Source organism: Pagrus pagrus, assembly GCF_965226575.1.
Source record: "Pagrus pagrus genome assembly, chromosome: 18".
Taxonomy (NCBI): domain Eukaryota; kingdom Metazoa; phylum Chordata; class Actinopteri; order Spariformes; family Sparidae; genus Pagrus; species Pagrus pagrus.
In genome coordinates this window covers 22,860,310-22,887,017 of record NC_140202.1, presented here as the reverse complement: position 1 = coordinate 22,887,017, position 26,708 = coordinate 22,860,310, and the positions used below count along the sequence as shown (strand labels likewise).

Below are 26,708 nucleotides of genomic sequence, written 5' to 3'. Positions count from 1 at the left end.
TTAAATTCTTCTCCAGCATCGACATGAGGTTGACATTTGTGGTTCAGAGTAAAATGTTTTGACAACTGCTTCATGGAATACCTCTAAATTTAGAGCAGACACTCGTTGTGTTCGTGAAAATGTTTGGCTTTCTTTGCAGTGAGCATTACAGCCTGACAGAGCCGCTATAGTGTGGCTTAACACTCTTAGTCTCACATGTTGACCCCAGCGTCTCACCATCATACAAGGGAGAAATCATATGAAAGACATAAAATCGCATCTATTCTGTGAGAGTTGTTCTGGAAAATGTGAGGAATCTAACTGAATTACAATAAATGAGACACGTTGAAGGAAACAGGGCAAGCTGAGAAATTAAATGACAGCTTTAAAGTCCAAAAACAACCAATGAATTCCATTAAATGTCAAGAAATGTCTTTTACTGAAAACTTCAGGTTCATAAGCCAAAGCCTGACATGACTATACTAGACACCTAGGCTCCACTTATATTCCACAGGACACTGACAGATGGCTGTATGGGTGACTCCACCAGCGACCAATCAAATTGCTTACATATGTCGATTCCCTCCGATAGCTGCGTAATCAGCAAACGCATTTCATGCTCAATTTCGGGGCTTTCTAATCAGTGTAATGAAATGCAGTCAAGGTCCAGCTCTGTGATTTCAGGCCAGGGAGCTCCACGCACGGATCATCGCTGCCTCTTTTTTCCCCGCAGATCCTCCTGATAGTTGTGGTTTATGGGGAGCTTTTTGCATTTGCGTAATTGTCCGGTCCACTATGGGAACTTGCTTCATGTGTTAGCGGCATGCACCGGCTCTTGTTTGAGAGGAATTCTGCCTTGTTGAAAGAGTTACGGCTCTCTGTAATCCTTCAGATCATCGGGACGGCAGAAACACTTCCTCTTCCCCATCAAACCAGCTCAGCAGATTAGCCTCCGCTGTGCCACATATTTAATCGTTTCCTTTGATATGAGCGAGTGTGTGGTCTCAGCTAGAGTATGCAATCTATTGTAATGTGTGATGGACATGCACACACACTTGCAGACACACACTTCCACACTTCCTGGGAACAGCAGAGACAGCTGACTGTTCTGTAGCCAGGATGTAGCATTAGTGACAAACAAGGAATGTTGTTAATCAGATTTAGAGCCGTTTCCGATAAAGGAAGAACACCTCCCACTCCCCCTTACTCACACTTTCATTCTGATGCCTTTACACCACTTCAAAAGAAACGTTAGGAAGTCTTCCTTTCCACTAATCTTTTATTTGATCTCCTGACCATCATGTAAAGAGGAAATCTGATTTAAGCATTGTGTGAAATTGTTTTTCAGCGACACTGTCAGATATATTAAATCTACTGGAGTTTATAACCATAACAATACATTAAAGCTGATAAAGATCAACAATTTTTATAAACAATGAATCAAGAGTAATGTTGTAATAAAGCCACAGAGAATTATATCCATACCCTGCACTTCTCCTCAGCTTTATGCAGTGTTTTAGTGTCTCTCAGCTCATTGTTTTGGTCATTCTCACTGCTCTCTTGGCCTCCTGCCCAGCAGATACACACAGTTAGCATGTAGCTGGTGAACATGATTGAACATTAAACAGCTAAAGAGCCAGATATTTCCTTGGTTGTGTCTAAAGCAGAACTAAGAGAGGGTACATTTTGGACTTGCATTTGCAATGAGGCAGAAACACGATTAAATTATGTATAATTAGCGACTTTTTGATGCCACATCTGCCCTATTATCTCAAGAATTTTTAGAAAATGTCAATGTTGTGTGTACAGCTTGTTTGTGCTGCCCCCAAGTGGCTAAACATCGATTAATTCAGGTTTTAAAAGAATGGTGCAAACTAAGTAAAGGTCCCACAGTTACTCCTTACTGCTGTGTGTGCTTTGTGCTACTCAGTTAGCTGTTGAACGACAGGATGTGAGCATCGTTGTTGTCATCGCTAACCTGAACTTCCTCATGTCTCACTCACACGTGAGAAAAAACATGTCTGTAATGAACGTAAACATCGCTAATGGATATTGACAATGCTCATTGATGTCAAGCTAGCATATTAGCAAATGTGGGAAATTTTGGCCACACTTTTTATTCCATTGTTGTTCGACTAGCTCGCTAATAGCTTTAGCAATGCATCTGTGTAGTAACGTAGATAGACAGCTTGTCCGATCTCCTGATATGGGCTGATTCAAACAATTCAACGTCTTTGATTTGATTTATTGATCGATTATGGTCGAGATGTTAAGATATTTTCTACAAATATAATGAAGTGCCTCTAGAATACCTTAGGAACCCTGGGATTAATTTATAGACAAACAAAAACCTTTTTTGTTTGTTGTCCAGTTCATGTCTCTGTAGATTCAGCCCAGTGACAGAGATGAATGGTTATTACTTCTAATGTTAGGGATTGAGCACTACTGTGTTTTCTCTCCAAGTCAGCTTTAAAACTACTTATCTGAAACTTTATCCGTGGAAACGTGATAGTAATTAAATAAAGAAGTCAAATCAAAAGAAGTAATGGAGTAGCTGACTAAACTTGAATGTTTTAAGCCCAATCCCACCCTCCTGCTGTGAGCGGCACACACTTTGCACCTCCTGTGTGAAAGTTGTCCAGCTCTCTTTAGCGAGTTCACATATCAGAGCTGTGTTTTAAGGATTTTAAAGGGTTACTTTGAAAATGTTAAATTACAGGTTTCTTTTTAAAGACAAAACCCAATTAGAAATTTAAAAGGAATAAGGGGGGAGGAGAAGAAGGCTGCATTCCTTTTTATTTTCTCCACTTTTTTTATAACACGGTTAAGTGGAGTGTGTTAATTAAAACAGCATGAGGGATGGCATTCGCTTTATAGATTTCCTGAAAGCTAAATGCTAATTATCGGACAAAAGTGATTACCTCGGCCCGTTAAAAGCATACAACAGTACACAATTAGCCCCGACTTTGGTGGACAACTTTCATTTGCTTGTCCCCTGTGTGGTTGGCTCACTTTTATTCCCCTTTTCCTCCATTTGACTAATCCACTTGTTGGCTAGCGAGGGAACGCCAAAAACACCCAGCGATTAATGACACAAGGAGGCATGATGGCTTACATATATGTATTTATGTATGCGTTGGTGTTGTTGCATTGTTTGTTGTTGTTGTTGTTGTGCCCAAAGGGGATAATGAGCCCGTCACACGTTAGCATGGAGCTGGCACACATCACTACAGCTCTCTCTCTCTCTCACACACACACACACACACACACACACACACACACACACACACACACACACACACACACACACACACTGATGAAGCCCGTCTTGCAATGATTCTCCATCTGTGCATGCAAAGGCCTTTTCCTTAGCAGCAGTGATGTCATTCATGTCAAGGTGCATGTTCCCGTTAGTTAAATAGAACAGACATTTTTTCCACTACACGGGATCTGATTTAATCATCCCCTGTGATATCAAGTCAGGGTAAGAGCTTCAGTCGACTCTTGTTTGAGCAAAGTGGAGGTCGTTATCATTGAAGTGGGCCCCTCCCAACTTATGAAAAACTACATTTAGTCCAAAATCATGATGAAAGAACAGGATCTTTATAACACGTTACGTAAATTGTAAGCTGTTGTTGAACCATTTGGAGTACAGGCATGGGTTTGGGCTCTTTTGAAAGGTTAGAGTCAGCAGCTCTGTAAGAGCTGGAGGCAGAACAATGCAAATACAAACTGTAATGTGTTTGTTATTACCAGTCGACGGCTGGTCAGACTCTAACCTGTTGATTGACACCTCATTTGAACAGTTTGGAGCTTCTATGCCCGTCCTGTGGCCTGCAACAGCCAACCCTTCTCTCTTGAGCCACTTAGACGCCAGCCTCCGGATGATACATATCACGTAGCCAATGAGATTTCAAATCTGTGAATATATAATTTAACGATGTAAACTTAGAGTTTTAAAACCCATTTCGATTGTATATTCATGGAGGGGATGGATCAGGGAGTGGATCTCCTGTCTATGAAGTTACTCGTTGGCAGGTGCAGGCCACAGGGCGGACATAGAAGCTCCTACTTTTCAAATGAGGTGTCAATCAATATGTCAGAGTTTGACGGGCTGTCAGCTGGTGATAACAAACATTAATATCAACACTCCTCCAATATCATTTCTCCGTTGCTGCAAACATCAGAGTTAACTCCTCGAGACAGGTTTACAGCAACATAACATCCATATCACCCTCTGTGACCGGACTGAAAACACAGAAGAAAAACTTCATCTCCAATTATTACAGTGAAGCACAGATTAAACCTGATCTGGAAAAATGATATCAAATCACGCTGAAATGTCTTTTTAAATGTACACACCACAGATTTCCATGTATTATTAAGTAATTGGACGCGTCTGTCAGTTATTTGGAAATGAAAACCCGGGGTCTGGCAGCCTGATTTTAAAACTAACCAAGAGTATAAAATAACTTAAATGGGTGTGGACTGTTTTACTATAATTCTGAGTTTAAACAGTGACAGCCGGTGATTTCCAAATGCAACATCAGCCTCAAGTAGAACATGTAGCTTGTAACAACGTTTGCAGCTCATAAACAGCATTGCATTAACAGTCCAAAGACTCAGCTGACTTTTTATACTGCCTTCCACATGATTAAAACAAACACACCACGACTAATTGTTACTGCAACTTATGACAAGCTGTAACTGCTACCACAACTATACTTCCTAACATCTTTTAATGCCAAATCAGAGGACTAAACCAGCAGGTTTGTAAATCTTGGCGCCTAAACTACAAGTCATGACATTTTCAGATGCAGGCTGTAGCATATTCAGTCTTGGGGCACATTTTTTCCAAGCACCCAGATATTTCCATTTGTATTAAAATCGCTGCATAAACTCTTGAACCTTGTTCGAGTTGTGTAATGCATCATACTTAACTGGGAAACAATGCTGTTGTGCTTTAGAAACATTCATTTCATTTCCTACTGTTCCAGTCGTCGACTGGTTTCCATTAGTTTTTATACAGTAAAATATCTATTAGTAAACTCTTGATAATAGCCTAAATGTGTTGCTAATACATTTTCTAGGCAGATTGAAGTCTGCACTACATTACATCATAATGACTGATAAAGATGATGACATGATGACTCCTCAGGGTTGATGTTGCTGTGATGAATCACACAACTCGAGCAAGTTTCAAGAATCTGTTTATAGGTTTTCAGACTAAACAGATGTTAATCAAAACTAATGGACGGCTGAATGCATGATGCAAAATAGATACAAAAACAGAAACTACATCCATTTTGCAGGATTTAGTGTGATATGGCAGTGTGATTGCACATTGCAACCAACTGAATACCCCTCGCCTCACCCTCCCCCTTGTGGCAGCTTAAAACATGAAAAACTCAAGAGGCCTTCCGTAAAGCCAGTGTTTGGTTTGTCCTTTCTGGGCTACTGTAGAAACATGGCAGTACATCAACCAGCACAACCCTAACTCAGAGGGTTGAGGAACCCGGTCCCTCTGTACCTTTGAAGGGCTTATACTAAGCTAATGTGAACACGATTTCTATTTTCAGGTGACTATTAATTGTGTCCAGAAGTTCTGATGATAACTCTAACACACTGTTCCTTTAAAGAGGAACCCCACAGATTTTATACGTCACAGTGGGGCTGTCACGATATCACATTTTCACTACATGGTAATTGTGGCCATTTATAGAAACTTTGCAGAACTTTTTCCGGGTGCAGGAAGAGTGTCTCATTCTCATCTGTCATCTTATTTTGCGAAGCAGTGGTAGTCTTATGCCTGTCACTACAGCTCTGGTTTATCTGAGATGTAAATCAGCACATTTTAGCTCAGCTTGTTCACAACTAAATCAAGAGCTGATAAGTGTAATAAAGGTAAAAATGGGATCAGCATTTTATAGCGTGTTACATGTTTGTCCAAAGAAATGAGCTCTACCCTACGCACATGAAGCCAGTTGGAAAGTTTAACTTAATTGCGTTTACTGTAGGAGACGTAATCCGCAGATTTGTTTATTTATTACCTCTGTTCTGTTTCACATCGCATGCTTTTCCCCCCCCGTCAGACCTTTAAGCGAGCATATATAAAAAATGATTATTTTCTAATCATATTCTTTCTTCTTGCTCCACTGCCGAGGCTCGGGCTGGAACAGATTCTCTGCCAGTGACGGTAAAAAAACACCATTCTGCTAATGCTGTAATGGTTGCACAATGGGGGTTGCATTTCACTTATTTTATGAGTGGTGGAGAGAGAGAAAGAGCTCAGGGCGGCTCTGTGTGCTTCTGGCTGACATGTTTTTGTGAGATTGTGTGTATTTGTGCGTGTAGGGGGAATTTGGCTTGTTAAATGTGAGATCTCATTGTTTCCCGGTCAAGATATCAGTACCAAAACATCGTGTAACTCCCCTGGTGTTTTACCTTCAGCTCATCTGTGACTTCATCCGTTTGGCGGGCCATCAGGCAGAAGAGGATATAATGTCCTCATAATGTTAGGGGGTTTATATCTAAGCTTTCTCCCCATCCATTAAAGATTAAAAATACATCTCATTCTCTCATTTAGAAATTAAAGAAAGTTCCTCTAAGTGGTTGTTAAAGTGAGATTGTTCCCTTGGGGGTGCATTCAGTACTCCATCGTGTTATTTGGCGCTTTTGTCTTTGGAAGTCTTTGAGGTAAAACTTTGCATAACGATCTGCAGGATGAGAGTATGAGCGAGTTTCTCCCCACAGGTTTAGGTAATTAATGTTATTTTGAACAGCGCGTGTTCAGCAGCAGACCCAGCAATAGCTCCTGTTACAAGTTAGTCTGTTTAATTTAGATGTATTTGTTTGGTTTTGATTATGGGACGTCGGGCGGGTCTCAACCCCAGCCATTATTGGCCTAACAGGATGGGCTGTTTTCCCTCAGGAGATAATGCCAGGTCCCGTCATCCTGGCTAATAACGAGAGCAGCTGATTGCTGTCAAACAGACCTGGGTCAGACAGTAACTGAAAATAACTTATCGTTTGTTTTAACCTCTTTAACTCGCAAGATGGGTGGGGTTTACCACATCGGGACAGTTCAGACAGTATTTGGTGAGCTGGAAACCACACAGAAGTGTAAAAGACTGTCGAATGCCTTGCTGATTGTCTACAAACTACTATGTCTGGTGCTAAACGACAAACCTCACTTATCTGGTGGTCCCCGCTAGTAAAATGAGTTGTTACTCAGAAACCATGTGATCCAGGCTCAGTGTCATACACAATTTTACTTTGGCAGTAGTCAAATGTGAACCACGTGTGCATTTATTGTAGCAAGGACCTCATGTAGAGCTGCAGTCCCAGAGAAACTGCTGTGGGACTCGATCAGAGCTGAGAGGTGGCTGGGATACAGCGCAGAGAGTCTGAGTCAGCAGATTAGATTAGATAGGGTTTAGTATACTGTCTGCTATTTGATATTCTCTCCAGGAGGTTTGACTTGCCTTTCTCCATTAATGTGGATGCCTCACTTGTGTAAATCACAAACAGGTCTTTGGTTGCATACAAGCAACTTAGGATTTAGCAACTTATGTAATCTTATTCATTTTAAATGACATACAGCACATTAACAAGGCTCGTCATAAGGATTTCATCAGGAACTGGAATAGAAACAGGTTACTGGATGTAGACTGTGGGTATAAGCCTGTCAATTCCCACCTGAGTGTTACCGTTTTCAAAGTTCTCGCTGCTACATTAGTTTTTTAGTTTTTTTAGTTTAGTACATGAAACAACATTAACAACCAATAAGTTATCAGCCTACATAATGAAAATGGTAACCCTGACCTGGTCACTTACAGCACGGACCTACATCTGCTAGCCTTTTCTTTTCACCTCCACACGTGCAAATGCTCCACCAAACCAACTAATCACCCCTCGTCTCATCCAGTCCTAAGGTGGCTGCTAAAAACAGGAAAGGCTGTTGCTAGAGCCGGTGTTTTGTCTTTTCCGTTTTGGGCTACTGTATGCTCATGAAAACGCAACCATTCTTCGTTTCAATGAATGAATATTGTATCCCATTTTCTGTCTCTAAATCTTACACACTGGACCTTTAAGACTACCATTAAGGTTTTTAATTTTCAACTCAAATAAAACAACTCCCCAGCCATAAATTGAGAAAGTTCCTCTTGTCTGCCGGAGTCTCTGGTTTCACCTTTACGGGAGACGAGCCTGTGGATGGGACAGTATGACTAAGTAATGACTACGTGTGGGAGATCTGGTCGGAGTGTTTATTTCCATTTACCGGACAATGCCGTCTCAGAATCTGTGATTTAATGTTTTATTATGACAGTGGAGGTAGAGGAGCTGCATCCATTAAGGTTGTGAGTCAGGGATGGGGAGGACGGGTCAGTCTGTGGGCAGAGGCCAGACTCTGTGGCTCTTAACCTGAAGGAGTGGCTGGATAGACCTGAATCACTTCTTCACAATAGCTGGGCTTGGAAACTGACTTAAGGATTTAACATGTCATCACAAAGACAAACTGCTTTCTGTCCACAGTACTTTGGCTGAGACTAGTCCACTCTTTATAAGCACCTCTGGTGTGGAAGAAACATGCAACAAGCTTCATTTTTTGTCATAGTGACAGAAAATTCAAATAGTGGTTCTCTAAACTACCTTTATATAGAAAGAAAGAGTCATATGCTTCATTTATCTTTGGAAAAACCAACAGATCAGGTCGTCTACAGGCATTAGGCACTCGAATCTATGTTTTAAAGACCTTTTCAAGATCATTTTTGGTAAAAAGGCCACAACATTTTTAGTAGATACTAGGGGAACAAATGAGGGACTAACTTTTAATTCAGCATTAGTTAATGAGTAACTCCTAATCAGTTTTACTAATGATTGGAAATGGATCAAGAACAACTCAATAACTGATGAATTGTTAAAAAATAGTATGTAGAAATAATGATTTCTAATTGAGGACTATATATTAGATAATGATTACTTCTAGGAAACAGACTAATGGACCCTATACTAATTAATGATTAGGTAATGATTAGTTCATGAATATCTAAATTGATCATCATACTGACCACTTTCTTCATGTCAGTAACGACTCATCATAATTACTCAAACATTAGTGACTGTCTGCACCCCAAGTAGTGATACATAATACTGAGTAGTTACTAAGTAGTCCCTCATTACTTCATCATTATCTCACGTTTACTTACCCTTTTTGTGTCCCGCCAGTAAAGTGGTACATCATACTGAGGTGGTTACTGAAGACTGAATCAATAACTTCATGAGTGCCTGTCCATTAGTTCCTCAGTCATCAACTAATCATTAACTAATTATTAGCTACTATATAACATTGCATTAGGAGTTACTCATTAACTAATGGTTAGAGCCTGACTGATATGTCAGTTGGCTCATATTATCGGCTGATATTGACATAAAGTTTTATCTGTATCAGCGTATATGTTGTTGATGTTGGCTGATATGAACACTTTGGGATGCTTGAGGTGATTTAAAACGTGCAAGTATAAAGTAAAAAACGACTACTGGGTTCAGTGGTAGATTAAAATATTTGCAACATCAGAAATGTGGACTTTCATGCAGAAGAGCTTCACTTGTTTCTACAAAAAGAAAGCAAAAGATGGATAAATACAATTAAATAAAAAAGTTTCGGCCAATTAAGACCTCACAAACTCAAATCTAATATTTATAACATTTTATTTAATACATTGTAAGACTTTATAAGGACCTGCAGACAGCCTGACAGACACAATGCAGATGTTTGTTTTTTTTCCAACTACTGAATTATTCCAGTTCTTCACCGAAGCCAAGAGGAGGACACACAAGTTAAAAATGAAATGATGTGCGGTGTTTTTCTCCCTGTCTGCAATTTCTCATAAAGAGACGCATCATGATTTACTCTGAGCTGTCTGACAAGAGATTTTCTACCATGTTTCAGCGCCAAGGCTGAAATCACATTCAATTATCTGGCTTGTTCTGGACGTATTGTTACAGCGAAGAGAGTTGGATTTGTGTCTGAAGTCTTATTCCCCTTTTGTTTGAATTTTCTTTCACCTTGTTATACAAGGGTTTTTTGTATTGATTTAATGGAAGTATTAACATTTCACTGGAGGAGTTAAGGCAGCCAAAAGAGTCTCTGTGCTTAGGGTTTGATGTTTTAACAGCTACAGTGTTTTATGTGGAGCTTAAACCCGTGACTCTGCAGTTTCAGGACACTTTCTTAAACTTTGGACCACCCTGCCGCCCTGTTAGCTCGCCTCCTGATTTTATCTGGCAGATACTGAAGCTCCAGTATCTTTTGTCTATTTCAGGAATAGTGTAATCTCTCCCTTTGTTCTTTACAGATAATAGATTATCTGCCTGTGCTGACAGCCGTGACAGCCGTGATAGTTAACTATGATAATTTCTCTTCTTCCCAAGCAGTCTACCTGTTGTTATTTTTAGCTGTAAGAATCTTATTTTTGTAGGCATACTTAAAATATCCTGCCACTGGAGTAAAATTATTCTACATTTTTCCCAACAAGGCTCTGTGTGTTTGACTAAAGGGAATAAAACAAGCCAGAAAAAGGCAGTTATTCTCACTAATATGATAAAAACAGGGTCCTGAAAGTTAATTTGCACTGGGCGCATATGATATTAGCTCACCAGTTGGAAAATGTTTCACTTTTTGGAATTTTGGACTCGGCTTTTGAATAAATTGCTGGGATTTAGAAATTAATGTTTAAGACTGTCAGCTCTGACAGATACTCTCTGGTGTCTGTAAAGTGAAAAAACCACAAACGACCGTCAATAGATTATTTTCTGACCTGTGTCTCATTTTCCTCACCACATTTTGGATTTGTAGCTTGTGCTATAACAAGTTCAAACTGCTGTTATTTCCAGCGTGTCAGAGAGAAAGGGATATTAGTCAGAATATGACAAAGAAAGTTAAATTCAAGTAGTTGCAGTATGCTCCCTCTGTGGCTCGATGAGTCTCGATGAGTGGCTCAAGGGATACGACTTGCTTCAACACTTTGGTCCAGACTGAAAGGCAGTATATGGAACATTTCAGCATTAAAACATCACAAAATGACTATATATTACCTTCGTTATATGTTTTTGTTGAGTTAACATTATCCCAGATGCTTGCACAATGTTCAAACCCATAGAAATCTGTCTCTCTAATTGTTCCAGGCAAACACGGGAAACACCAGATGATACGTCAAAAAGGAAGTTGGCGAACCTTCTGTTAGTTAACACTACTTGCAGTTACTTGCATTTCATGAGAATGAAAATAAATAACATGGATGAGCGTGACTTAATGTAACGTGAAGAGATTGTATTATAGTACTTGTCTGAGAGCATTTCTGGAGTCATGTCAGATAGATTTTCATCAGCAACAGTGGTTTTTACCAAAGAAGACAACAACTCCCATGATCCCACATCGGAAATTGGATTGAATAGCCATAAAATTAATGACTCCTTCAAGATAACTTTGGCTGTCCCTTAACTTTTCATGTAACGTACCCACTAGCATGGTTGTAGACTCTTAGTGTTGTTTGAATTAAACTAACCTGCTCTCAAAACAGTCGATTCACATGTAAAGTCGAGGGGTTTTCAGTTAGTGTTCACATTAAGCTGAACTCTTTCAGTCAAGAGCTGATTATAAGTGATTAGTCTAAGTGTCCGCTGATGTATGAAAGTTAAATTCTCCAGGAAAAAAGTGTCACTGGTGGATTTATAAAGTATGATTTTATTGGCAGTCGTTAAAGGGCAGAATGAATGGAGAGGCAGAGAGTTTAGACAAGATGACTGTGACTGTTTCTGGAAGCAGTCTGACTTACTATAATAATAATCATAATGCCAAAGCAAAGGTACAGATGGACGCACAGTGCTGCTTTAACAAAGGAAGAACGACTTTGCCGTACAGTTAATCTGTTTAGAGCACTTTAGATGAAAACTCCTGCTGATTCATTTGTATATGAGATCCAGTTGTACACCAGTTCATTCATGACATCAGCGGTTTGGCTTCGTTTCCATCTACACTTTGCTCAGGTCTGTCTGATTGCTCTTTATACGTTTGGAGAAACTCTGTCTCCAAGCAACATTTTTGATGTTGCTCAAAATAAAGCTTTTTTTTTTTAGTCGGGCATCGGGATGAAGAGGAAGAATGAGATAAATTGTGCTTGTGTACTTCACAAATGCATTTCTTCTGAAAAACTGCCTTAGATGGTCTGATAGGATTCGGGGGAATGCAGGATGGAAAGTGTGCCTTTTCGTTGCTGCCTGCGTCTCTTTTTCCACCACCTTTTTGCCTTCGTACCTGTTCTTAATAAGATCTCCCGTGTCAGATGCAGAAGTCCAACCAGCATTCTGGTAATTTCTTGAAAGGCCTCGAGTGAAAAATGCATCTGGGAAAGTTTCCTACTTGAGAATTTCATGAAACAGGTGCTTGAGCAGCCACAACCTTTATTAATCAACTCCAAGATAAAACCAATCAAGAGCTCCTCATGTTTTTAAACATTTTCACAAGATTTGGCTCAGACACGCTGCTCGGCGAAGGATTCTGGTGCAGCTCAGTGCACACCTACTCTCTCTCCTCACTAACTCCATCTTTTTGGCAAAGTTCGTGCTCCCCTGAAATCATTTAGACCTTAAATATATTTGAGACAGCTGTAAAGCCAAGAGCCATTTCCAACAGTAGAGTCAAATCAACTGACTAATAGATCATGAGTAAAGATCTGGGGAGAAGGGGAGAAAAAATCCCATTGCTCTAAATGTGGTTTGGCTCCTTTGTAACTTAATCAAGGTTCAACCTGTCTCCAGCCAAAGATCATTAGATAAATTAGCCTCTAGGTTCAGTGCAGCGCTGCTCACAGCGTCGTTACAGTAGCCTAAACAAAGAAAGGCAGCAGCCGACCGGTGTTCAAGGAGCAGAGAAATGTTTTCAGCAAAATGGGCAAGCGACCCATGAGTCCAGTTTGTACGTTACTTTGGCATAATCTCAGATTCAGCTGAATGCAGCCTTTGTTCAAACACAGTGAAACTAGAAATAAAGAAAAAGAAAAAGAGCCAAACAGAAAGAACAAACCCATTTTTAAGGAAAGAGAACAAATCTGTGAGATCAGTGATCTTAAGATGGATCTGTCATGTTGTATGAGACCTGAAATCAGTTACATTTCTGTGCCAACATGTTGCTGTATTTCTCATTGCAGTGGCTGATCGGAGACAGAGACAGTCACTGTGGTGTCATCTGCTCACGGACGCAGGGGAGGCCGGTGTGCGGCTCGGACGGGCGGAGCTATGAGACCGGCTGTGAGCTGCAGAGGGCGCGCTGCAAGGATAAAACATTGACACTGGCACCACGCAGCCGGTGTCGAGGTGAGAACTGAACTCTGATTACAGTGTGAGACAAAAACTCTGAGGGTGCATTCATGGAAACTCAGATTTGAGATTAATCTGCTGGTTTTCAATGCAAGAAACTATGATTTTTCACACAACTCTTGTATACTGCTTGCACTAGAAGTATTTTACACTGGAGTCTCTGTGAATGCACCAACAAGGGCTTGATAAAACCTCTGTGCTTAAAAGTGTAACTGCTTGACAATAACATAACTCCGAGATAACAGATATCCTAGTCTACAGAAACGATGGTTCCAAATATGGTTTTATGCAATTATATATCTCAGTATCATTGTGATTTAATACATTTTAGGGAGAATCAATTGGACAGACTGTTGTTGTAACAGATGTACTGGACTATCATAGCGTGCTTGGGTTTAGGCACAAAAACTACTTGGTTAGGTTTACTGTAGGTAAACATTGTGGTTTGGCGTTAAAATGACTGTCTGACTTATGAAACTTTGGTTACAAATGTATGTATGTACAATACCTAACGTAAGTCACGTTACGTAGGTGATGTAACTAAACTGGTATCCTGGGTGAAAATTGTTGTTTTAAAATGCTATCTTACTTGTGTTTTTTTAGACTCAATACAACAAAAACATTAACAGTATTGTTGAATATACAAACAACATGGCGTGACTTTGTCTTTCAGGTAAGAACTGGGTTAAAATCGATCAGTTGCCGGTGGCTCCAGCACCGACTTCCTCATCTGAGGGGAGAGACCTGGAGCTCAAAGGTAAGGACCAGGAAACCTATGAACACCAACTCGGTCCACAGTCCTACAATCAGGCAGTGATTGTGACACAAGCTTAAATGGTAGATTGCTCAGTGTTGCCAAAATTCAAAACTAGCATTACATTTTATGCCTTATTGTAACCTAATCTTATCCTCTCTTGGAGAACACATACTGTAAACTCAGAAAGAAAAAGCCCAGAGACTCGGATGTTTAAGATGTTGAAGCCCGGACCAAAAGTGAACTCCAGACAGTTTGGGAAATGTGGAACTGAATGAGAAGATGTCTTTCATTTTCCGCCTCTCTGTAGGCGTGTAAGTTTTTACAGACCAGGATCACACACTTCCTCCGTCTCTGGATGCCAGCCACTCAACAACAGCAGAGATTGATAGGTCTAGAGTCAAGGTTGGATCTTGGCATTCCCCCCCCCCCCCTTTTTTTTTCAGCCCCACTGTCCATTAGGAAAACAGCAGTCCCAACCAGATCCATTTTTGGAGTGAAATGTGTTCCCTCTGTATGGTAATGCGCGGTTTTGTTTCATAATATCTGTGGTGTGCCAAGGGAAGGAAAGCCGGGGCAAAGCTCACACAGTCAGTGCAGATGCGGCGAGCCTGTTTTTGTTGTCATGAAACTGCAGCTTTATTTAAGCAGGCAGTTCATGAACCGATCCTTGTTTACAATGGCGAAGCCTGGCAGAGGCTTATTGAGGTGTGCGTGAGACTCAGATTAAACACAACAGATACGTTTGAATACGAGATGTATAAATTGCGGACAGGTACAACAAGCAACCACACACGACAACAAACACATAACGATGGTTAATACAACAGGAAGACATGTTTATTCAACATTTAGCTGTGAATAAACAATACGGGTAGAGTCAAACCAGCCGGCTCGTTACTCTAAATGTCTAAAAATGAAAATGATAAACGGATGTATTATTTCATTCAGGTTGTAGCATGTGTTTTCAGTGATGGGCTGTAACTAAGTATCTTCCTTTAAATCTCTTTCAAAGGCTTAACAAAGAGCCTTCTTATAAATTCAATTAGTGAAAATCAAAATCAAATGTTGAGTTTTTTTTCTTTACACTCTACTTGCAGTGCTCCATTTAATCTACCCATTGTTTCTTTTTTACATTTTGTACGTTTTTTTTATTCTCCCACTTATTTCTCTTTTATTCCTTATGCCAGGCTGTTTATTTATGCATTAACATTTCTCTGCAGATTCTACGCTGCGTCAAGGCAAAAGAAGCAGATTTCAAATGATTTTATCGAAAATTGGATTAAAAAAGAAAAGATTCTGATTCTGATAATCCGAAAAAAGGTGATGCTGAATGTTTGATCCAATAATTGGCCAGGCTGATAATCAGTCCAACCCTAGTATACAGTATACATGTTTTATTCCATGAGAAATTAATGGAAATCTCGCAATGTTAAAGAAAGTGAGAAAAAATTCCTGGTTTCATGGAAATCCGTTCAGTGTAATCCTGCTGAAAAACCGGGTGAAGACACAACCTCCTTGTCAGAGGTAACAAACCTTTATATGAGGGAAGAAATTATAAAAAAGCCTCTGATCATAAGTTATTTCCATAAATCAGACTCTTTTAAACGTGTTGCTGGGTTCTGCAGCAGGACATTGGACTGTTTTTGCTTGTTCTCCATGGGACACAAGCATTGCAATATTTAATGAGCTTTGTCTCAAAGGTAAGACTAAATATACTCAAAGTTTATAAATTCATGTAACCATGTCTGTCTGTCCCTGTTGGTGACATCATCACCTTGTTCTGGCTCCGTCTGTCTTCTACTCTGGAGGAGACAACATGTCTGTCTCCGCTCAGGTCCAGAACTGATTTTTTTAAACTTTTATTTATCCGGGGAGAACTCTTGCCAAAAGTGGAGGACTGCGGTCGCACCGGTCAGCTCCCTGGTGTCAGTGTGTATACACGAACAGTCGAACACGGAGCTCAACTCCACAGGAGCTATGAGTGCAATAAAAACAGTAGTTGCATGCAGATAGTGTTTTGAACCGGCGACCAGTGGAGCGCACTTCATTCTCCGACCTTTCAGCTCCTTCCATCTCTGTCCCCTGACAGCAGGTCTGGCTCATCAGAGCTGCAGGAACATAAGCTCACTTTCCACTGACATTTCAAAATATCAGTGTAGGGCACATGACGCACTCAGCACTAACAATGTGGTGCTCATAGTCTACCTCTGGCTCTGGTAATGGTCAGTGTGGAGGAATGTGTTGTCTTAGGATTTTTTTGTATAGTGTAAGGTCTTTGACTTGTCTGGGCTTCATGTAACAGGAGTGTCAAAGGTTTTTAAAGACAGTAGAGCTGCAACAAGTAAAGATATGATATGAAGAATTGTGAATTACAATGTGTAAAAACGACTACACCTTTGTTGAGTTTTGTACTTACTGTACATTATCCCAAATGTTTCCAACAATGTGCAAACTCAAAGTAATCGTTCGTTTCATTTGGTCGCCCATCGCTGCTTCTGGGACGTAGAGTTTGGTGAACAAGACTAAACTTAACCCAAATTAGACTTTAAAACATGACCTCATCCGTCACATTTGTGACTGTCACATAGATTTTGATCAGCACGTCACCAGTAAAGAAAAATAGCCTAAAGGTTGGGAAAATGGCTCAAAATTCAAAACTTGAATCAGCAGAAAGTGTATAAATGCTCCTATTCAGGTACATCTATCAAAAAGCTGCCCTTGAGCAAGGCACCTAAACGTCAGACGGCACTCTGTAGCCAATAGCAGCAATCTGTGGCTGTGCCGGTCAGCTCCCGGTGTGAACAAGGTGTTGTTAACAAAGAACATGCATCTCGTGTGCTGTTGGTTTGTATACTCGATGTATTTTAGCAGGCCGTCCTGTCAATCTGTTACAGATGCGGGTCAGTCCAAGTGCCGTGTTGAGAGGACCCAGGCTTTGGAACAAGCCCGGAGACCACAGGAGTCCATGTTTATCCCAGAATGCAACGAGGATGGAACGTTTGCTCAGGTCCGTCTCGCTTCCTCATCAGATTTACGTCATGCTGAACCTTCTGCTGAATTTACGGTCTAATGATACAAGCTGTTGTCATTTTTAAGCGTGATTTACCTTTCTGCCTCTGCAGGTCCAGTGTCATACTCTGACAGGCTACTGCTGGTGTGTCACAACTGACGGCAAGCCAGTGAGTGGCTCCTCTGTGCACAACAGGACCCCGGTGTGTTCAGGTACTGGTGGGAAAACGTCCTGAAGACCTGTGGATGACATGTCCGAAACTTTTCTCCCATATAAGGTTGCTGATGTGTTAAGACTTTGCTGCCAGCACAGCTTGCATCTGTCCTGCCTCAGAGCTGTGCGCATTAGTGATCAGAGTTATTTGAGCAGCGAGAGCAGCTCTTCTAATGTAATGTTTAACAATGTTTAGAAAGGTTGAAGGCTTCCTGACAGAAGCAGCATAAAATAACAAGCATTTAGAAATTTCAGCGGTTCAAATGAGCCAAGAGAGTTTGGAAGCCAAGTAACTGAGGTTTGGGCCAATTAACTCTCAGTCAGTGTGAGAAGTGGACATTTCTCAAATGTGAAAAACAGCTAGAAATAGTTTTTATTCACAGGATTTACATCGAGATTGAGAATGGATGTGTTACAGTAATATACAACTATATATTTGCAGTAAAACGTAAAAGGGACACGGGAGCATTCTTCTAAACTGAAATAGATGGGAACTCTTCACAAAGAAAAAAACCCCGAAAAACTGCAGTGTAATCCAAATCTCCAGAAGGCCCAAGAGCCTTTGAAAAGTGTTATTTACATCCTTTTGAAAGCTGCTAAGCTAAAAGCGATAGCGTGCACCTCATCTGAAGTGGGCGAGGTTCATCACGCTTCAAAATGTCTACTTCATTCAGTTTGGGATCTCGAAGTCTGGAGACCTGGATTACATTGGATGAGCTGTTTGAAGCCATCTTATACTATATTTTCTGGCCATTCAAGAGAAGACAGTTTTGCTGTGAAGCTCCAGAAATGTTTTGTGGACTACAAAACTTCACCTGGCTCACCCTTTTACACTGAGCATAAATGAATGACTTTTAGGAAGCCTGACCAAGAATGAACCCAAACTTTGAGTTACCATTAAAGAGGCTTCATCTTGCCATACTAAGAGCACACGTGCATTACATGTCATGTGGCGTATAGCAGGTGCAAGGTCAACGAGGAGGCTAATGGCCATACATCCAGGGGCCTCTCGAGCCTCCCCCTCTCCCCCTCATCTAACTGCTCCGAGCGGCCCGGAGGAGAGAGAGAGAGAGCAGAGCTCTGCGCACTCATCCTGGATGGGAACATTTTATGATAATCACCATCATTTTCCCTCAGAAGATAATACACAGCGGTCTTTGCCAGAATTGGATTGCGCAGCCACTCGAGCATATGGTGCAAATTTTGTGTGGAGAGTGTGGTGAGAGTGGTCGCATGCCCCTCTGAAGCTGCTCAACAGACCGCCAGAGGCTTCCCGCTCCGACTCAGTCTGTTCATGTCTCAGCTTCTTTATCTCTCTGCCTCAAACAATCTGTGCCCTGTCTCTTCTCTGTGTTTCCCACTTGTGCCACTAATCACCTGTATGGTCTCCCTCAGCACCTGCTGTGTTTCAGTCTCATGAAAAGAAGCTGTTCACAAATAGAGCATGGTTACATATCTGCACTGCTTTTCCCATTTACAAATGTATATTTATGCGTAGTGGAAGTTCAGATATTTGGTATTTGTTCAGCAGACAAGAAAGCTTTTTTGATGCAAACCATCTGTGCATCTTGAAGATGACTCTCCGTGCAGTGTGTTTAGGTATTTGGGGAAAACAGATTTTACAAAATCTTTCAAAGTGCTCTGCTGGAAGCTTTGTGTCAGGGTAACTACTTGTGGTCATTGTCACTAACTGGTCAGTAAGTTAACACAATCAATTTGCCTGTAATAATCCTGCCGATTGACTCGACAATAACGCGTGTGATGGTCTGCAGGAAAAGTACACATGTGTATGAAGGTTCAGTGCCAGCCAGAGGTTGTGTTAGACTTTCTGACAGGAGCATGGTTGTAAATATTCAATCATAATCTATTACTACTGGTCATTTTAGTAAAAAAAAAATTATGATAATGAGACACAGTCTAAGTAGTCTCGTAATTTATTAACGTAACAGTAGATGGCCCTCAGTTGTCTCATCTGTCAAAATGATGGACAGCCATCGGAAAATACTAAATGGACGTGACTTCTGGTAACAGCTTAGAGCAATAATAGCAAGAGTTAGGGACAAATGTTGTATGAAAATAAAAACACTCAATAAAATACTCAGCTGCCCAGCTTTAAACAAACTCTTTATGAAATCCAGTCTCTACCTGTGTCCTTTCTGTCCTGCATAAGATCCAATATCTTCATTGTTTCTTGCAAAGGTATGTATGACACTGGAACCAGAATCTGGGCACAATAAACCTGTAACCGTTTACAGCTGCGACAGTCGTACATTGCCCAACTCTCATCCCCCTTACGTTCCCTCTCATCCGCTCTCGACTGACAACAAATAACCTTCACTTTCATACTCAGACGCCCCTGTACACTGTGACCCAAATCAATCATCTCACATACGTTTGCAGGAAACTTCCGTGAATTTATGGGAACTCATGCTGGGACAAGTGGATTGTCAGGTAGTAAATTTCCTTCCAGTTGCCTTAACTCAAAATTTCTCCCCTTCTTTTGTAATTGGTTGCACTGTCTAATTTAGCTCTTCTCCCTCCATGCACCCACGCATGAAACCGCCTACCCGCATGCACCAAATGAGAATGATATTTGGAAACTTATAAAGCAACAAGCTTAATGTTTCAATGTGTGCCTGCTATCAAGTACTAACAGACCGTACTCATCCAACTTTAAATAAACCTCCACGTCTAACTATAGTCTAGACGTCAGTGGGTTTGGTAATCTGTGGGAGTTTTGGTTTTGGTTTGTGTTCCTGTGTGATGTTGGAACAATAAAACATTATGAAAAATCTTTTGCAAAATGATTTATTTGCAGTCAGGGGTTAATTCTTGAGTGATTGTTTTTGCTTCTGAAATGAATAAACAGCCCAGAGGAGTTGTCGCTGCTGTCTAGTCTTTGCTTCGTACATGTTATGTTTTGTTCTTTCTTTACAGGGTCAGTAACCGATAAACCGCCCGGGCCACCGAACTCTGGTAGAAAAGGTGAGTTGAGATCTGCTGGAGGTTGTGTGAGCATGTACTGTATGTGAGTGCTTCTATTTGTGTGGAAGAGACAGAAAGAGAGCGCGCGTTCAAAGTGTCTTTTGACCTTATTTTTTTCCCCATCTCATCCGTGCAAAGTCCATATTTGTTCAGGGCAGAAAGGAACATGACTGATGTTTCACTTGTAGCTTTTAGATGATTTAGATGTTCTTTAGAGTTAACCAATGCATCTTAAAGCTGGGGTTGGGGAGTTACTTTAGAAGCATGCTTAGTTTTATTTGTAGCTTTCACTAAAACAAATGCTCGGGAAAAGAAAAGGGAAAATCGGATGCCTGTGGCACCTGTGGCCTATCCAATAATTTAATTTGGATCAAATAAAATGATTGGACAGCCTGCCTGCTTTTCTGCCCATGTACCTGCCCACCAGCGCGCACGCAGCCCATGCACTCATGGCACATAATCAAAATCTTTTACAAGGCTCACAAAGGTTTCCCAGTACTAACATGATAGCTTGACGGCAGTGAGTATTAACAATAGCCATGTTCATCGTTTAAGTTGATGAAATAGGAGTTTTTTTGCATGTGAAAGAGACATGAGGTAGTTGTGGATGACTTGTGGGGTAGAGGGTGACAGATGAGGGTGCAGGTGATAGTCGAGGTGAGGGTTTGCTGTCGATGCTTACATTAATTGTTTTTTTCCCCTCACAGTTTTTAGCTCACAGTCCAGACCTGGATCAAACAGTAATTGACATATACTGTAAGTTACAGAATACATTTAAACATGCTCAGCATGCATCATCACTGTGTTTTATTGGGAAAGTTCAGAATTACCAGTAAAAAAAAAAGCTTTCAAGAAGGAAATCTGCAGCAGGTTGTTTGACCAGGTTTGCACTTGTCTGAGACCAAACTAGTAACTATTGTATTTTATTTCCAGTTTGACCAGATCAGGTCAGTTTGACCTCAGATCAGTGTTTACTGACGAGCCGTCTGATTTTAAGGACGTACTTTAGTGACTCCAGTTCTCTGTGGTGTGCTTTAATTGAATTATTTCCTAAGGAGTGTTCCAGATGCTACAAAACTGCACATGGGTGAGTATTCTAGGTAGCTCAATTCACAGCACTGTCTGAGATATATGTAAAAACAAAAATGTGGTGTTTGGGGCATTTTTCCTGAATCTTACTAAAACATTTTTTAGATTTTGTGTTATACCAGAAGTCAACGTTGTTAATCATTAGAAATATTAATTTTTTTTATAAAGCCATGTTAAGATTTTAGGACAGTGAGAATATGCTGTTTCCTATGGTTTTTTATCCACATCGTTTTCTATCTGCAGCAGCGACACATTTGCATAATTACTTGTAAACAAGATCTAGATGCCAAACAAAAAACTGACTGCAGCAAGTCAGTACGGTGGGGGGGTTGAGTGCACGTGTATGCAAAATCACAGATACCGATAATCAGAAAAATGCTGAAAATCGCAACCAATAATCAAGCAGATAATCGGTCTATCGCGACATTAATTCCTAAAGTTTTTATCCACTTTCTCATATTTTTGTTGTACAAATGGAGCAGTGAAATACAACCAGGGCAACCAATGCCATTAATAATTTTTTGAATGCGATGAACATCCATGAAGACAAAATCTGTACATTCGTTTCATGAGTCAAGCGGCAATTTTTGATGTGACGGCAGAGCTGGAATAATCCACAGGAGACTGTAACCATCACTGCAAGATTTCATCGTACACTGGAACGTTTTGGGCGGAACAAGCAACTGCCAAACATCGGCATCCTTAGTGGGACAAATTTCCCTATTTTGACAAAGTTCACACTCCTTCCCTCCCCCAGCTCGCCTCTGTGTTTGGGCTCGTTGTGGGTGGGCCTTTTTTTGTGCCTATCAACACATCCTACACCTGCACCGCACTCATGCGGGTCCTGATGGGGGGGGCTGGTGGTCTCGTTATGTGAGTGTATGTACAGTATGTGCATGTGTGTGTGGTTGCAAGTGATTATGAGTGTGATAAATGTGCAGCTTGTTGTGAGAGTGTGTGTAAGGAGTTGATTAGTTGATGTGTTATGTGAGAGTTGTAGAGCCACATGTGGGTGGTCGTCCTGTGTTTTTCTATTATTCAATCTGTCTCTCTCTGTCTGTTTTTCTATCTATCTTGGCCGGGCCATGTGCAAATCCCAACCATTCAACAGTTCTGGAGAGTAGATTGTATTAACCTCAATAATGGTAGTCTCTTTCCGTTTCTTTCTCACCCTCAACCCAGATGATGGCTCCAAGCCCACACCCACTATGGAGACTCACGTCCCCCCTGAGGGTGATGGTAAGTCTCCTTCAACTACTTCTCCATCTGTAGCATGTATTCATACCAGCCACCTTAAGTTAAAGGATAAGTTCACCCAAAAATGAAAATTCAGTCTTCTCGCCCAGACACCGATGGAAAGTCAGTTGAAGTTTCGCAGTCCACAAAACATTTCTGGAGCTTCACAGCTAAATAGCATTCTCCTAAACAACTGAAGAATATGTGGACTTGTTTTAAAACATCAAAAAACAACCGGTTCTACAGTCTACAGAAACCCTGAGATCCCAAATTGATTTGAAAAGACGTTATTTACACCCTTGACGTAGCTTATGCACCTACTTTATATAGGTGTACGCTAACGCTTTTAGCTTAGCAGCTACAGTGAAGATTTAAAAAAGGTTGTAAATAACATCTTTTCAAAGTAGTTTTGGATCTTGGGGCTTCTGTAGACTTGGATCATGCCATTTTCATGGCTTCTTTCAGTTGTTTTTCAAAACTAGTCCCCATCTACTTGAGTTGTTCAGGAAAATGCTGTTACACTGTTTTGCTGTGAAGCTCCAGAAATGTTTTGTGGACTACGAAACTTCACCCGACTTTCCATCAGCATGGGGGTGACTAGATACTACTTTTGTGTAACTTTAAGCTCTAGATCCTCAGATTGTTCTTCACTTCAGTGAAGCTGCAGCGTGTCAGACCATTAATATTCAAACTCAAGATGTAATTGTTTAAAAATGAACCATTACATCGAATGGAAAACTCCAGCTGTCAAAAAAAACCAAATGACAAATTTGATATTTTTGGAAAATACGAGGACTTTGGATGAAATTTTCTCTTCTTGGTTTCGTGGTCAAAGCTTGGCTGTGCGAGTGTTGGAAATATGAAGCTACTGGTTGACAGGACCCGACTGACGAGGTTAAATAAAGCTTAGCTGTGTAAACACTGTGGAGTTCATCATCACTCTGTCTTGCTGTCATTGCAGAGATTACCGCTCCAACGCTGTGGATAAAACAGCTGGTTTATAAAGAAAATAAGCAGAACAGCTCCAGTTCCAGGAAGCAAGGTGAGAGAAAGAGACCCGTCCTCATTCTGAGAACTTTACGCATCTATTCTTCCTTGATATGTGAAGTAAATTAACACTTTAATAGTGTTTTCAAATAATATTCATCAAAAATAGAATTTTCAACAAATAACAGGAAAAGATAGACATTCAGTTTGGTTTCTCAAGTCTGTCCATAGTAAACCCTCTTCCCAGACAACTCAATACAGGATCTTTGATAAAGAAAATAAAATTTCTTCGGACACGCACGTAGACGTGAGAATCGGCAGTCGTGGGTTAGGAATCATGTCCACTGATGAACGCACCTCTCTTGCCGGCACATCCACCTTCTCAAATATCTTCTGTTTTCAGCATACAGTTATACGCCACATATTGATCTTCAGACAACGATGAAAATGAAACCAGAGAAGTAGCTTAAATAAATAAAGCCAACACTTTGAAAGTATCTCTGGTGTAACCAGTTTCAAAGCCAATAATTTAAATGTAAAACATTTCCAGTTTGAAGACAGGCCTGCACTGTCGGGGTTATGTTTCTTGGTTTCTTTCCTCTGGTGTAATTTGTTTAGCTTTCCCCGTCTCCTTTTCAATTATGCCTCGACATGTTCACTAGCCTCTGGGCAGCTGGACGGCTTTCACGCTTCTGCGCCGAGTCAGTGTGGCGGTGGGGGTTGAGTGCATGAGTACAGTGTGTATGTGTGCAGGGTTGGATGGATTGTTGGTTAGCTGATATGTGGTGCTTGTCTTTTATTTAATATTCTGCGAAGTGTGCATTTCTGTCTTCATGTTATGTTATTGTTCAGCTTTCTCATAGAGTCTCACAGAGAGTTTTAATGTCCCCAGTTACTGATATCTACTGTACTAAATACACAGATTTTCAGATCAAATCAGATAAATGGATGAATAATTGCTGCTAGCCTCAGCCTTGTGTGCTTGTTATATTAGGATGCATAGTTAGCTCCCTCCCACACAACAGAGCACACAAAAAGTTGATTGTAATAACTTCCTCAGTATTTTGAATGACGGGGATGGCGGTGGGGGAAACTGTGGTTAAGGATCGTACGTTAGATGAGAAATTCGCTGTGACAGCTCTTTGAAACGTCTGTGGAAACACCAGCTTCCTGTTTCCAATCAGCATCCAGTGTCCTCAAAGCACAAGCGACAAGGCTGACTGAGGGGGAGATGTCATCACGATTGAGACATGATGCTGCGATGTGTGTGTGTCAGCGACTGCATCTGTATGTGATTGCGCACAGAGTGAGTGTGTGTGCTGGGAACTAACCAAGTACATCCTCTAAAGTAAAGTGCTGAAGTCTACAGTTGTGATGCTCCTTGTACTTGAGCTCTTAATAAAGTGAAACTGAACTTTTTCTTCACTACATTTAAAAAACATTGTACTTTATTTCTTGACCATATAGAATATTTGTTGTTATTACAGTATTTACTTCAAAGATTCACAAACACGACTGAATATATCACTAATATAATGATTGTTTTTTGTCATTTCTTTCCTGCGTTCCCTCCCCATCTTCCTCCTTCCCAACTTCAACGGATTTGATAACATTAAATCCAACAAACTTTTCACGTGACCCACTTCTTCTTCACAGTCAGACCTCTGGTACTCAAGTATATTCAGTTAGAACAGAGTAGTATATTGATAGATAATTCATTGGCAACTACTTTGATCATCAATGTAAGGGCCCATGTCCGCATAGTGTTTTTTTCGGGCAGAAAAGCGCTGGCGGTGCACTTGGGAGCACTGGGATGAAGCGTAGTGCACTGAGAGAAAAAACACCTATCTGTATGATCGACACAGCTCCTTTAGACATCAGGGCAAGAAGGATGTGCGTGCTTGACTCAATGTGTTGGAGACAAAAATACGGTGAATATCAAGCTCCAGCACTTTTCTGAAAAGTTCAGAGATTTTCAACCCGAAGCCCTCGGAGTGGCCATGAACGCTCTCACCTCTTTGGAAACAACAACAAAAAAAGATGCTGGCGCTCAGGAAAAAATATGTGGACACGTTTTGGTCATTTTTTAAAAAACATTTTGGTTCCAGCTTCTAGATTTGTTGCTTTTTTTCATCACACATCAACAGAATATCTTTGGGTTTTTGACTGTTAGTCAAATATAATGAGCAACTGGACTATATGAAAAATCAAGAAATCAAGAAAAATTATTGTTAGTTGCAGCCCAACATTTATAGTTTTAAACTTTTCAACCTTCCCTCCTCCTAGTGTTTCCCTGTGGTATTACTGTTGGCGCTGCTTGTTGCTTTATAGATGCCAGCTCTTCAGGCCCAAATCCTAAATCTTAAAACTGAGATCATTACACATAGCTTGCTTTCTTTCTTTCTTGCTAAAACCTTTTCCAAACTAGAGAAGATCTGTTGCAACAAATCCTCAATATTTACACTCCTCAGAATCAGAACCTCTCCAATCCTTCTCTCCACTCAAGAAGCAGCTCTCTCCTCTGCACACATGAGCTACGTTATTCATTTACTGGCTCTCTGTCTCTGGATACCCCATAATTATGATTTAGAGCGAAGTGGAGATTGTGTTAGTGAAACGTGTTTGCTTAGGCAAAGCGATGCAAAGTCCATTTTTCAGAACAGATGCCAGGTTTTGACGTGCTGTTGTTCCAGCGCTGTAAGGAGGGGGAAGCGCTCTGTCATGCAGCTCATTTATAAAAGTGTGTGGAGAACCAGAAACCCGCTAACCGCTGCTCGGCGAAGCAAACAAAAGAAAAACAAAATGCTGAAGGGATTTAATGTAATCCGGTCTTATAAAAGCATGATTTTGTATGAAAATATGCAGGGTGAGTGAGTTTGAGGCAGCAAAACGCTTCTGTTTCACTTTTCAGCACAATAAGTGACCATTGTAGCACGTAGCAACCAAACACGCTAACCAGTGATGATGTTGAAACATTTTATGAGCGAGCTCTCCATCATCTCCGGTTTTTGTTGCACTCAGGGTCGTAAACACACACATGCACCTACATACCTACTCACAGAGCTCCCCTATTAC

At 40.7% G+C, this 26,708-nt stretch overlaps 1 protein-coding gene across 4 annotated transcripts in view; it reads left to right on the top strand.

Moving 5' to 3' along the window:
- smoc1 (SPARC related modular calcium binding 1) overlaps positions 1 to 26,708 on the top strand; it is a 53,139-nt gene that overhangs the window by 6,810 nt on the left and 19,621 nt on the right. For 3 of the 4 annotated variants that reach the window (XM_084381562.1, XM_084381560.1, XM_084381561.1), the window contains exons 2-8: positions 13,188 to 13,353; positions 14,030 to 14,113; positions 17,008 to 17,120; positions 17,236 to 17,335; positions 20,274 to 20,321; positions 22,560 to 22,649; positions 23,608 to 23,688. In XM_084381562.1, the coding sequence (XP_084237688.1) occupies positions 13,188 to 13,353; positions 14,030 to 14,113; positions 17,008 to 17,120; positions 17,236 to 17,335; positions 20,274 to 20,321; positions 22,560 to 22,649; positions 23,608 to 23,688 (682 nt within the window). The remainder of the gene's footprint in view (positions 1 to 13,187; positions 13,354 to 14,029; positions 14,114 to 17,007; positions 17,121 to 17,235; positions 17,336 to 20,273; positions 20,322 to 22,559; positions 22,650 to 23,607; positions 23,689 to 26,708) is intronic. The other variant, XM_084381563.1, reaches the window with a different exon arrangement.